Source organism: Muscardinus avellanarius (assembly GCF_963383645.1).
Source record: "Muscardinus avellanarius genome assembly, chromosome: 1".
In the NCBI taxonomy this organism is placed as follows: Eukaryota; Metazoa; Chordata; class Mammalia; order Rodentia; family Gliridae; genus Muscardinus; species Muscardinus avellanarius.
The window spans coordinates 110328852-110343391 of NC_137786.1; the positions used below are offsets into that span (position 1 = coordinate 110328852).

At 40.9% G+C, this 14540-nt stretch overlaps 1 protein-coding gene across 4 annotated transcripts in view; it reads left to right on the plus strand.

The window, feature by feature from the left end:
* The window catches only part of NSD1 (nuclear receptor binding SET domain protein 1), a gene marked incomplete at both ends in the record, with an annotated part of 147582 nt that overhangs the window by 43121 nt on the left and 89921 nt on the right, over positions 1 to 14540 (plus strand). For all 4 annotated transcript variants that reach the window (XM_080697722.1, XM_080697723.1, XM_080697724.1 and 1 more), the window contains one exon: positions 9980 to 10152. In XM_080697722.1, the coding sequence (XP_080553848.1) occupies positions 9980 to 10152 (173 nt within the window). The remainder of the gene's footprint in view (positions 1 to 9979; positions 10153 to 14540) is intronic.

Sequence of the window (14540 nt, forward strand, 5' to 3'; positions counted from 1 at the left end):
ACCAAGCCCCAGTCTCCCTTTCCTTTTTAATTTTAACACAAAGTAGCACATTGTATTTGTATTTTGTAGCTTTTTTTCCCCCTGGAAACTTTTCTGTATTAGCACCTTTAAATCTTTCTTTTTTTTTTTTAAACTGGAGATTGCACCAGAGGACAGTCAGCAACTGAGCTAAATCAGTCCATTTTATTTTTATTTGTGTGTGTGTGTTACTGTGGATTCGACACAGGAAAGTTCTCTCACTGAGTGACACCCCCAGCTCTTTTTATATATATCATTTTATTATTGAGGCAGGCTTTCCCTAAGTTGCCATGCAACTGACCTGGACTCTCTGATCCTCTAGGGACATTCTACCTCTGTTCTACGCCTCCAGCCCTATTTTTTATTCTCTATTTTGAATCAGGATCTCACTGAATTTCAAAGAGCCTCACTAAGTAGCTGAGACAGTCCATGAACTGCAATCCTCTTGTCTTAGCCTCCCAAATGCTGGTATTAAAAGCATGTGCCAAGCCAGGTGTGGTGGTGCACGCTTGTAATCCCTGCGCTTGGGAGGCAGAGACAGGAGGATCACGCAGGTTCGAAGCCAGTCGTGCTGGCTTAAGAGACCCTGTTCCCTGTTTCAAAATATAAAAAATGGGTCTGGGAGTGTAGCCCGGAGGTAGAAGGGCTTCCAGGAACCCCAGTACCACCAAAAAAAAAAAAAAAAAAAAAAAAGCATCATACCCGGATAATTAATTTAAAAGAAGAAAAGAACATTATTTCAGTCTTCTCTTAATTTCCTTGTCCTGATGGGACTCTTGATTTTTTATTAATTGTATAGATACTTATGCAAAATATTTTGGTCCATGTTACCTGTCAAATGTTATGTGTAATGTGTTTGTAGAGTTATATGCTCATGGGCAAAACATTAATCCTGCCTGCTCTCATGAAAATTAGAGTACTGTAAAAGAGACGAGGCACCAGCTGGATGTGATGACACATGCTGCCTGTAATCATAGTACTTGGGCAAGGCTGAGACAGCAGGATCAGAAGCTCGAAACCAGCCTCAGCATTTTAACAAAGAGGTCCAACAACCTAGTTAGAACCTGCTTCAAAACAAAAGTCATATCACTCCTGGGTATTTTTGCAAAGGAATTGAAATCAGAAAATTTTAGTAATATATTCAAATCTATGTGTATCACAGCAGAATTGACAGTAGCCAAATTTTGAAACCAACTTAGGTGTCCATCAATAGATGAATAGATTACAAAATTATGGCATGCACATACAATGGAATTCTACTCAGTAATGAAGAACCAGGCCAGGTGTGGTGGTGCATGCTTGCAATCCTAGCATTAGGGAGGCTGAGATAGGAGCATTGTGGTTCGCAGACAGCCTCAGCTACATAAGACCCTTTGCTACTAAGTGAGACCCTGTTTCAAAATAAAGAATAAAAAATAGGCTGAGTATGTAGCTGGGCGGTAGAATGCCCTTGGGTTCTATCCCCAGTGCCGCAAAAAAAGAAAAAAAATAAAGAAGAACCAAATGTTTTAATTTCTAGGAAAATTGATGCATGTGGAAAAAGTTTTGTTAACGTGAGATTAGCTAGTGACGAAGGTGAAGGCTCACATTTTCCCCCTCAGATGCAGAGGCTAGGGAATTAACTGGATACCAGAGGAACTTCAGATAATGGAGGAGAAACTCTTTTGGAGCCAGGGAGGTGGTCTAGGGGAGGATGGGAGAGGGGGAGAATGAGAATTAATGAAGGAATCACCTCTATTGCCATTATGTACATCTGTTGGAATACCAATGTCAGTTCCTACAGCTAGAGAGCTTTACTAGGTTCAGAGTGGTGTGTGGGGGTTTACCCAAGGGCATTCTGCCTCTGAGCTATACCCCCAGCCCAATTTGATTTTTATTTATATTTTTTGGTGGTACTGGGGATTTAACCCAGGAGCATTCTACCTCTGTGCTATACCCCTAGCCCTAATTTTATTCTTTGTTTTGAAACTAGGTCTCACTAAGTTGCAGAAAGCCTCACAAGTTGCTGAGGCTTGCCAGGAACCTGCGTTCTTCCTGTCTCAGCCTCCCAATTTTATGTATGTATGTATGTATGTATGTATGTATGTATGTATTGATTGTAGTGCTGAGGATTGAACCCAGGGGCATTCTACTCCCGAGTTACACCCCCAGCCATATATAATACGTGTGTGTGTGTGTGTGTGTGTGTGTGTGTGTGTGTGTGTGTGTGTGTTGCGGGGGGATACCGGGGATGTAACCCAGGGACATTCTACCTTCAAGCTATATCCCCAGCCCTATATTTTCTTCTTTGTTTTGAAATAGGGTCTCACTGAGTTGCAGAGGGCCTCACTAAGTAGCTGAGGCTGGCTTCAAACCTGCAAGGTCCTCCTGTCTCAGCCTCCCAAATGCTGGGATTACAAATGTGTGCTATCACACCCGCCTTCCCAGCCCCATTTTATATTTTTTATTTTGAAACAGGGTCTCACTGAGTAGCAAAGGGCCTCACTAAGTAGCTGAGGCTGGCCACGAACCGCAGTCCTATCTCAGCCTCCCAAATGCTGGGATTACAAGTGTGCACCACCATGCCCAGCTCCCAAGTTTATTTTTATTTTTAAACCAGGTCTCACTAATTTGGGGAAGGCCATGGTGAGTTGCTCTGGCTGTCCTCTAACCTGAGATACTCCTATCTCAGCTTTCCAAGGACTAGGATTTTAATAATGTGTTGTCATACCCAGCCCAGAAGAAGTTTTAAAAATGGGATTGGTCAAGCCAGGCACGGTGATGCATGCTTGCTGTCCTAGCATTTGGAAGCCTGAGACAGGAGGATCTCAAGTTTGAGGACAGCCTTATCAATCTAGCAAGATTCTGCAACCCAGCAAGACCATGTTTCAAAATAAAATAATAAAGCCTGGCATGGTGGTGTGCTCGCTCTCTCTCTCTCTCTCTCGCTCGCGCGCTCTCTCTCTCTCTCTCTCTCTCGCTCTCTTTTTTTTTTTGGGGGGGGGTGGTACTGGGAGTGGGACTCAGAGGCTTTCTACCTCTGGGCTGTACTCTCAGACCTATTTTATTTTATATTTTATTTGGAAACAGTGTCTCACTAAGTTGCTGAGAGCCTCACTAAGTAGCTGAGGCTGGCTTCGAACCTGTGTGATCCTCCTGTCTCAGCCTCCCAAGCACAGGGATTACGAGCATGCGCCACCAAGCCCCATATGTGGCACACGCTTGTAATCCCAGCATTAGGGAGGCTGAGACAGGAGGATCACGGTTCAGGGAAAGCCTCAAGTACTTAGGCCCTTTGCAACTCAGTGAGACGCTGTTTCAAACTAAAGAATAAAAAACCAGGACTGGAGGTGTAGCTCTGAGATAGAATGTCCCTGAGTTCCATCCTCCGTACTGCAAAAAAAAAAAAAAAGGATTGATCAGTGCCTGGAATAATACTTCAGTGATAGAGTGCTTGCATCGCATGTACAAGGACTCAGGTTTAATTCCCAGCGCTGTAAGGAAAGAATAGGGGGAAAAATGGGAGTGATCTTGCTGTTAGTTTAAGAGAATCACTGTCAATTAGCTGAGGCTAAACACAGGAGCGATCAAAGGTCAGATCATAATACAGTGATTCTGAGAAGGAAAGAGGTAGATGGGATTTATACCTAATTAAGGATTTGGCCTTGATGGGAGGAAGAGCAGCAGGACACTTCTCAGTTTTTTTCCCCCCTACCTGTGGTGGTGGGGATTGAACAAGCTTTCTGCCTCTGAGTTACACCTGTCAGTCCTATTTTATATTTTTGTATGGAAACTGGGTCATATTTGATTGCTGAGAATCTCACTAATTTGCCCAGGCTGTTCTAAACCTGAGATCTTCATGTCTCAGCCTCTCAAGTACTGGGATTATAGAAATGTGCCTCTAAGCCTAGCTTTCGTTCTCCCCTCCCCTCCCTTCTTTCCTTCTCAGAATTGAACACACAGGGGCATTCTACCTTTGAGATATACCACCAGCATTGTTTTATTTTTTATTTGGAAACTGTTTCACTAAGTTACTGAGAGCCTTACTAATTAGCTGGCTTCTAACCTACAATCCTCCTTTTTTAGCCTCCCAAAACTGGGATTATAGGCACCACTATACTGGGCATTTCAAAAGTTTTAAATCTACAGAAAAGCTGAATAATAATCAAATGAATATTAAAGACATAAACATTAATCTGTTTCATACCAACTATTGATTGATAACAATGTAAAAATTAAATGAATCTGTTTATATTCTTATTTGTGGCAAATACTTGTGTGTGTGTGTGTGTGTGTGTGTGTGTGTGTGTGTGTGTGTTGATGGAGATTGAATCTACTTAACCACTGAATTCTATCCCCAGCTCTTTTTTTTTTTTTTTTGCGGGTTTGGGGATGGAACCCAGGGGCATTTGATCTCCGAGCTATACCCTCTGCCCTATTATTTATTTATTTATTTATTTATTTATTTATTTATTTATTTATTTTGGTGGTACTGGGGTTCCTGGAAGCCCTTCAACCTCCGGGCTACACTCCCAGACCTATTTTATATTTTTATTTGGAAACAGGGTCTCCTAAGCCAGTGCGCGTGGCTGGCTTCAAACCTGCGCAATCCTGTTTCTGCCTCCCAAGCACAGGGATTACAAGGGTGCGCCACCATGCCTGGCTATTTTTTTATTTTTGAAACAGGGTCTCACTAAGTTACGGAGGGCCTAAGTAGCTGAAACTGTCTGTGAACCGCAATCCTCCCGTCTCAGCCTCCTGAATGAATGCTGGGATTACAAGAGTGTACCACCACACTCGGCCCAGCTTTATCCCAGCTTTTTTATTCCCAGACAAGGCCTTGTTAAGTTGCCATGCTGTCTTTGAACTTGTTCTTTCTGTCTCATCCTGTAGAGTAGCTGGGATTGCAGGTGGGTACTACTGTCTCAAGCCAAAACTTATTTCCTTCCCCTCTTTTTCTCATTGCTGGGATTCCAACCCAGAGTCTGTTGAATGCTAGGCAAGTTTTCCATCACTGCACAAACACACCCTTCTCTGGCATAATCCTCTACATCATTCTGTGTGTATGTGTGGTATTTGGGATAGAACCACAGGAGCATTCTACCTCCAAGCTACATCTCCAGCCTTTTTTTTTTTTTTTTTTTTTTTGCGGTACTGGGGATGGAACCTAGGGGCATTCTATCTCCAAGCTACATCCCCACCCCAGCCCTATTTTTTATTCTTTATTTTGAAACAGGGTCTCACTAAGGGCCTCACTGAGTATTAGCTGAGGCTGTCCTCAAACCATGAGCCTCCTAAATACTGCTATTACAAGTGTGTGCTACCACACCCAGCTCTTATTCTTTATTTTGAAACAGGGTCTTACTGAGTTTCAGAGGGGCTCAATAACTAGCTGAGGCTGTCCATGAACCATGATTCTCCTATCTCAGCCTCCAAAAGCTGGGATTACAAGCATGTGCCACCATACCTGGTTCCTCCACATCATTTTGGTCAGATACAGTGTTTATATTTTGTTTATTTAGTACCAGGGTTGAACCCAGGAGTATTCTACTTCTCAGTTAAACTCTGTCCTTTTAGTTTTTGAAACACAGACTTGCTATGTTTCTGAGGATGACCTTAAACCTGCATTTTTGCTCTCAGCCTCCCAAGTACTGGGATTATATATGTATACCACCATGTCTTGGTACAATGTCTATAATTTAAAATTGTAAGTGGTTGATTCTATAAGTCTTAGAAAAATATCTAGCTATCATTGTATCTTTTCACCAACTCATGGTCAACTCTTTTAGTTGGATCTTTTGATTTCTGAATCTCAGAATTACATTCCTTTAGATATTCTTGCTTTTCACATTAGGAATTGTGTGTGGTCATTTTTCATCCTTCCATCAAGGTTCACCTCCCACTCAATTCTGTCACTCTCCTATCTTATAGTTTGAGCTAAGAATTCAGTGTGTCCATTGCTATTTTAAAAGTATATAGTTAAGCGCTAAAGTATTCCTTTGTTTTTTGCCTTCACAAGTTTTTTTTCTCTTTATTTTGTGGTTTTGTGGGTTGACTTCAGGGCCATTCTACCTCTCAGCTATACTTCATTCCTTTTTTATTCTTATTTTAAAACAGGGTCTTACTAGGTCTTATTACTTGCTGAGGCTGTCCTTGAATCTGCAATCTTCTAGTCTCAGCCTCTCATGTACATTAAAAGCATGTGCTACCATGTCTAGATTCATAGCTGTTTCTTCCTTCTATAATTCTTTGTGTTTGTGAATGTATGTAGTGTCTCTGCGTGTGTGTGGGGGGGGAGGAGGAAAAGGTAGCGTTCTTAGTATTGTATGTATTTAGTAAATCAGAATGCACCTGGTAATTTGGCAATTTATCATCTTGAGTTGTCTCACCTTAGAGAATAAGAAACCACCACACCCGGTTTTTTTTTTTTTTTTGTGTGTGTGTGTGTGTGGTACTGGGGGTGCAAACCAGGGGCATTCTACCTTTAAGCTATACCCCCAACCCTATTTTTTATTCTTTATTTTAAAACAGGGTCTCATTGAGTTGCAAAGGGCTTCACTAAGTAGCTGAAGCTGTCCACAAGCCACGATCCTCTTGTCTCAGCCTCCCAAATGCTGGGATTACAAGCATCACCAAGCCCAGCTGCCTGGCTGCCTGGCTTCTTAAAAATCTCAGCTACCTAGTGGGACACTCTGCAACTTAGTGAGACCCTGTTTCAAAATAAAGAGTTAAAAATAGGTCTGTAGGTATAACTCGGAGGTAGAATCCCCCTAGGTTCAATCTCCAGTACCACACACATACACATAAAATAAATGAACAAAAGATTGATTCTGTTGCCAGCCAGGTGTTGTGGCATGCACCTGTAATCCCAGTAATTGGGATCCTGACATAAGAGGATCACAGGTTTGAAATGAGACTCTGGAACATAGTGTGACCTTATTCTTATTGTAAAGTAAAAATAAAAAAGGATGGGGTTGTAGCTTGGGGATAGAATTCCTTGAGTTTAATCCCCAGTACAAAAAAAAAAATAGATTCTTAATGTTTCTTGTTTTGGGTTTACTCATTTTTCTTTTTATTTGGTACTGAGGATTAAAATCAGGAAGGATATTCTACCTTTTAGTTGTACGCCCCGCACAATTTTTTTTTTTTTTAATTTTGAAACAGTCTTTATTAGGTTTCTAAGGCTGGCATTGAGCCTTTTATCATGCTTCTCTGCCTCCCTACTCACTCATTTTGAAGGTAGAGCAAATCCTTGGGTAGTTTCCTGAGAAAGGGAGTATAAGAGGTAAAATTTTATGTGACCTTGTATTTTCTGATATATTTTTTATGCTAAATATTTTATGTTTGTTTTTGTTTTTGGTGCTGGAAATCGAAACCAGGGGCATTCTACCTCTGCCTATTTTTAAACAATTTTTATTTTTATTTATTTTTTTGCGGGTCTGGAGATGGAACCAGAGGCATTCGACCTCTGAGCTACACCCCCTGCACTATTTTTTATTCTTTATTTTGAAACGGTCTCACTAAGTTGCGGTGGGCCTCACTAAGTAGCTGAGGCTGTCAGTGAACCATGATCCTCTGGTCTCAGCCTCCCAATTGCTGGGATTACAAGTGTGCACCACCACGCCCAGCTGACAATTTAAAAATTTTGAAACAGGGTCTCACTAAGTTGCTGGACCCAATCTGGAACTTTTGATCCTCTTGTTTCAGCCTCCAAGTAGTGGTATTACAAGCATATGCCACTTTGCCTGGCTTTTTTTTTTTTTGTGGTACTGGGGTTTCTTGAAACCCTTCTACCTCCCGGTTACAGTCACAGACCTATTTTATATTTTTATTTGGGAACAGGGTCTTTTAAGCCAGCAAGGCTGGCTTCGAACCTGCGACCCTCCTGTCTCCGCCTCCCAAGCGTGGGGATTACAAGTGTGCGCCACCACGCCCGGCTTGCCTGGCTTTTACTACAAATTTTGATAGGTTGTGTGATAGAAATTTTCAGGTTGGAAATGAAATATTTTGTGTTATTCTGAGGATTAAATCAAGGGCCTCCTGCATACTAGACAGTTGCTGCCCCACTGAAATGTATACCCAGCTCTGGATTTTCCTTTTTTTATTTATTTTATATTTACTGGTGGTTGAATCCTGGAAATCATTTTGCTATAGACTAAAAACAATTTTTTTATGATATTGCTGTTGAACCTAGGGGCATTCTACTTTTGAGCTACACCCCAATTCCTAATTAATTAATTAATTAATTTCTTGCAAAATTGGGGATTGAACTCAGGGTCATTCTACCTCTGAGCTCCACCCTCAGCCCTATTTATATTTTTTATTTTGAAACAGAGTTTCATTGAATTGGGGAGGGCCTCATTATGTAGCTGAGGATGGAGGAGAACCTGTTACCTCCTGCCTCAGTCTCCCAAATACTGGGATTACAAGCGTGGGTCACCATGCCCCACTTGTTTTTTTTTTTTAGTTTTTATAAACTACTTCTTGCTGGGCATGGTGGCACGCACTTGTAATCCCAGCATTTGGGAGGCTGAGATAGGAGGATCTTGGTTTGAACACAGCTTCAGCTACTTAGTGAGGCCCTTTGCAACTCAGTGAGATTCTGTTTCAAAATAAAAATAGTGCTGAGGGTATAGCTCAGAGGTAAAATGATCCTGAGATCCATCTCCAGTCCTGAAAAGAATTTTTTTTCTTGTAGCCCCGTGTGGTGATACACTTGTGATTATTGGGATTATACTTGTGCAATACTTTGCCTGGATCTCTGTAGTTTATTGCATGTGGTACTGGGAATGGAACCTAGGGGCCCTTTACCTCTGGGCTGTACTCTAAAACTTTTTTATTTTGCTTATTTATTTCTTTTCTTTCTTTTCTTTTCTTTTCTTTTCTTTTTTTTTTTTTGTGGTACTAGAAATGTAACCCAGGTGCATTCTACTGCCAAGCGACGCTCCCACCCCTATTTTTTATTCTTTTTTTTGAAAAAAGGGTTTTATTGAGTTGCAAAGGGTCTAAATAGAACCACATCCCGTTCTATTTTTATTTTATTTGGAAATGGGTTCAGTAAGCTGCTTGGGGCCTCATTATGTAGCTGAGGCTGGATTTGAACTTGCCATCCTCCTGTTTCAGCCTCTCAAGTACTGGGATTACAAACATGTGTCATCATGCCCAGTGTCTCTATAGGACTTCATAAATGATGATGATAAGACCTTAATTGCCTTCTCTCTTAGTTTGCTCTGCGCTTAGCCAGTTAGTTTCTCTTTTTTAATATGGTACTGATGGCTGAACCCAGATCATTTTTACCACAGAGCTACATCTGATGCTCATGCTTTAACCTTTTCTTCTCTCTCTCTCTCTCTCTCTCTCTCTCTCTCTCTCTCTCTCTCTCTCTCTCTCTCTCTCTTCTCTCTCTCTTTTTTTTTAATCGTTTGGTGGTACTGGGATTTGAACCAAGAAACCTGAGCTACATCCCAGCACCCCCCTTCCTTTATTTTTGAAACAGGGTCTCACTAGGTTGCTGAGAGTCTCCCGAAGTTTCTGAGGCTGGTCTCGATCTCCTGTAATTGTGCTGTCTTAAGCCTCCCATTTTCTAGGATTATAGGCATGTGCTATCATGCTCTGCTTATCTGTTACACTTTTTATTTTGAGATATATTTGCTAAGGTTGGCCTCCAAGTTGAGATCCTCTTGAATAGCTGGGATTATAGGCATAATCCTTCACTCTTTTGTGCCTGTCCATCACTCTTTTGCATATATATTATGTCCCCAGACTAAACCATTTTTTCTCTTAAAGCATTGTCTTGCCATATAAATTGAATATTTAAAAATTTCTTTCTAGGTGATCTATTCCAACTTGTCTAGTTCTCTGGATATTTTACCATGCTGATTATTTGTAACCAGCAGCGTTTTTTATTGTAGGCTTGAGGTATTTCTAGATGATGAATAGTCATGTCTTTGAAGTAATGACACTAGTTTTTATCCTTATCTAGTTGCCAACCGGAGGCCCTATCGGGAGTATTATGTGGAGGCTTTTGGAGACCCTTCTGAAAGAGCCTGGGTGGCTGGAAAAGCAATCGTCATGTTTGAAGGCAGACATCAATTTGAAGAACTACCTGTCCTTAGGAAAAGAGGGAAGCAGAAAGAAAAAGGATATAGGCATAAGGTAAAAAACAAAATCAAAAGTGGTGCCTGTTTTAAAAGTATGTGCTTGTAAAGGTCAGTAGAGAGGAAGAGAATGAACATTATATTTTTGAAACATAAGTTGTTTCCGCCAGGCGTGGTGGCGCACGCTTATAATCCCAGCATTTGGGAGGCTGAGACTGGAGGATCGCAGTTTGTGGACAGCCTCAGCTATTTAGTGAAGCCCTCTGAAACTTAATGAGAACCTGTTTCAAAATAAAGAATAAAAAATAGGGCAGGGGGTTACTGGGCGTGGTGGTGCACGCTTGTTTGGGAGGCGGAGACAGGAGGATGATGTTGGTTCGAAGCCATCTTTGTTGGCTTAAGAGACCCTGTTTCCAAATAAAAATATAAAATAGGTCTGGGAGTGTAGCCCAGAGGTAGTAGGGCTTCCAGGAACCCCAGTACCACCAAAAAAATAGGACAGGGGTTTAGCTTGGAGGTCAAGCAGAACCACAGAAAGGAAGGAAGGAAGGAAGGGAGGAAGGAAGGAAAGTTAGTTGTTTCCTTTGATAATTGGGCATCTGTGAGAAAATAGCTAGGAAGCAGTGTTTTTTGCAGTGATGTGTTGTCGGGCCTAGCTTTTTTTCTTCTTTTTTGCGGCACTGGAGATTGAACCCACGGGCATTCTACCTCTGAACTACAACTCCAGCTTTATTTTATTTTTCATTTTGAAGCAGGGTCTCACTAAGTTGCAGAGGGTCTCTTACTAAGTTTCACTCTGTTGCTGAAGCTGGCCATGAATTGTGATCCTCCTGTCTCATATTGGGATTACAAGTGTGTGTCACCAAGCCCTGCTGAGGCTAGCTTTTGAAATATTTATACTGTTTCTGTTTGTTTGTTTGTTTGTTTGTTTGTTTTGGTGGTAGGGGGGGTGTGGAACCCAGGGCCTTTTCTACCTCCTGGCTAAACTCCCAGACATATTTTATACTTTATTTGGAAACAGGGTTTTACTAAGTTGCAGAGGGCCTCAGTAAGTAGTTAAAACTAGTTTTGAACTTGTGCAGTCCTCTTGTCTCAGCTTCCCAGGTGCTGGGATTACAAGCATGAGCCACCATGCCTGACTGTATACTTAGTTGTTTTTTGAAAAATGAGTTCAGCTTTCTTGCTTGCTTTCTCTTTTTTTCTTTTTTTCTTGTACTAGGGATTATTTCTTATCCTAGAACCCTATTTAAATTTTTTAAATAGCCAGATTATTTAAAAAATATTTTCAGTTCCGAATGCTGAGATTACAAGCGTGCGCTACCACGCCCGGTTTTATATATATATATATATTTTTTTTTTTGAAATTTTTATACTATAAATAGCATAATATAAAGCTAGTTTTCATTTATGACTTACATTTTCTGAGATTTGGTGTTTTCTTTCATCTTTTTTTTTTTACACCTGTAGCCAATTTTATGTCACTAGGTTTTTGAGAGCCTCACCAAGTTGCCAAGGCTTGCTTTGAATCCACGATCTTCTTGTCTCAGCTTCCATTATTTGAGTGTGCCACCATGCCTCCCTGTGTTTATATCCTTAAAATTAGTATAATAATATGGACCTCGTAGAACCTTTTCTGATGATTAGAAATATGTTTAAGTGGAGCATGCTTTTTATCTATTTATTTTTGCAGTACTGGGGATGAAACCCAGTGACATTCTACCTCTGAGTGATACCCCCAGCCCTAATTTTTTATTCTTAGTTTTGAAAACAGGGTCTTACTGAGTTGCAAGGAGCCTCACTAAGTAGCTGAGACTGTCTGTGAACTATGTTCCTCTGGTCTCTGCCTCCTGAATGCTGGGATTACAAGTGTGTGTTACCATGCCCGGCAGGAGCGTGCTTTCATTTATTTATTTATTTTATTTATTTATTTAATTTTTGCGGGTCTGGGGATGGAACCCAGAGGCATTTGGCCTCCGAGCTACACCCACTGCCCAATTTTTTATTCTTTACTTTGAAACAGGGTCTCACTGAGTTGCGAAGGGCATAAGTAGCTAAGGCTGTCTGTGAACCACGATCCTCCGATCCTCTGGTCTCAGCCTTCCAAATGCTGGGATTACAAGTGATTCACCACCACGCCTAGTTGGGGGCACGCTTTTAATCTCAGTTACTTGAGAGCGGAGGCAGGAAGATTGCAGGTTCTTGGCCAGTTTCAGCTACTTAGTGAGGTCCTCCACAGCTTAGTTAGACCCTGTTTCAAAATGAAGAGTTAAGAAAAAAAAAGGGCTGGGGGTATAACTTGGCAGTAGATGCCCCTGGGTTCTATCACCAGTATTACAAAGGAAAAAAAGAAATGTGTTTAAAATACTTGGTATGTCATAAGATTGGTATTCTATAAACAGTATATTTTGTTAAGATGGAATATCTTATACTATTTTGTGTGGTTGATGGTGGGGAGGTATCTCAGTCTTTTTTTTTCCTTTCCTCTCTCGTACTGGGGGATGGAATAATCCAGGGGCATTTTACCTCTGAGCTACACCCCCAGCCCTATTTTTAGTCTTTATTTTAAACCAGGGTCTCACTGAGTTGCAAAGAGCCTCATAAGTAGATGAGGCTGGCTGCAAACCAGATCCTCTTGTCTCCGCCTTCCAAATGCTAGGATTATAAGCATGCACCATCCTGCCCGGCTATATCTCAGCTTTTATGTTGTCTTTATCTAGATTTATCATATTTTATTTTTATTCTTACAGTACTGGAGATGGAACCCAGCAACATTCTACTCAGCCCTACTTCTAATTTTTTATTTTGAAACAGGGTCTCACTGAGTCCCAAAGGGTCTCACTAAGTGGTAGCTGAGGCTGTCCTTGAACCACTATCCTCCTGTCTCAACCTCCTAAATGCTGGGATTACAAGTGTGTACAACCACACATAGCTAGATTTATTATATTTTTTTTATCAGAAGAGTTCACTAGGACTTTCCCTTTCTGAAAAATTCCTTCATGCTGGGTCATAAACATTAGCACTAGTAAATGTGTGCTTGTATATAAAAGCAAATAGATGGTTTTTTACTTTATAAGAGATGGCTATCCTGTTTATATTTTCTATAATGACTTTGTTTTTGTATGTGTTTTACTAAAGATAGAACCCAGAAACATTCTGTCTCTGAGAGACATCTTCAGCTCTATTTTAGTTTTTATTTTTATTTATTTTATTTTTTTGCAGTACTGAGAATTGAACCTAGGGACAGTCTACCTCCAAGTTACACCCCAACCCTATTTTTTATTCTTTTTTTTATGAAATAAGGTCTCACTAAATTGCAGAGATTCTCACTAAGTAGTTGAGGCTGGCTGTGAATTTGCAATCCTTCTGTCTCAGCCTCTCAAACCAGCACGGCCAACTTAGTTTTTATTTTGAAATAGGGTCCCACAAAATGCAGAGGGCCTCACTTAATTGTTGATGCTAGCCATGAACCTGTGATTCTCCTGTCTTCTGCCTCCCATGTACTGGGATTACAGGTGTGTTCCAGGACACCCAGCTGAGCTGACTAGGTTTTGCATGCTATGCAGCACATCTTCTTCAGAAGTATTAAAGGTATTTGTGAAGGCTAATAAACAATAGGGTTGAACATTGACTAGTACATGCAGTATGGAGCCACTGAAGGATATAAGATTCTGAAAAAGTAAGTGTATTTCTCAGAGTCTCAATGTCTCAGGCTGTGAGGAATCTTGAAAATAACTTGTATAATTTGTTATATCCAGGGTGTCTCTCAACTACTTATGTCTCAGTGATAACTTAGTTATAATGCAGGTTATATGTAACATGTATAATAGAGCCTCTTGTTTAGCTAGCTTTTCTAGTGATAACTAGAATTTCAAATTTCATGTCCCAGACTGGGGATATAGCCCAGTGGTACAGCACTTGCCAAGAATGCAGAAGGCCCCAGTTTGATTCCCAGCACTGCCACACACATACCAAAAAATTAAGACCCTTAGAGGGCAGATCCTTATCTATTTTTTTCCATATTAATTTCCTTTTAACCTTTTGTTTTTTAAAAATTCTCCTGGGTATTTGCAAGCCCTTTATAAGTTAGGAATAAAAATAAATTCTTGAGCTGGGCGTGGTGGTGCATGTTTGTAATCCTAGCATTTCTGAGGCTGAGACCAGAGGATTGCAGAGGATTGCAGACACCCTCAGCTACTTAGCAAGGTCCTTCGCTACTCAGTGAGACCCTATTTCAAAACAATAAAAAGGCAGTCCAGCATGGTGGCACACGCTTGTAATCCCAGCATTTGGGAGCCTGAGACCATAGGATTGTGTTTTGAGGACAGCCTCAGCTACTACTTAGTGAGGCTCTTTGCAGCTCAGACCCTGTTTCAAAATAAAGAATAAAAAATAGGGCTGGGGTTGTGTGGCTTGGAGGTAGAATGCCCCTTGGATCCCATCCCTAGT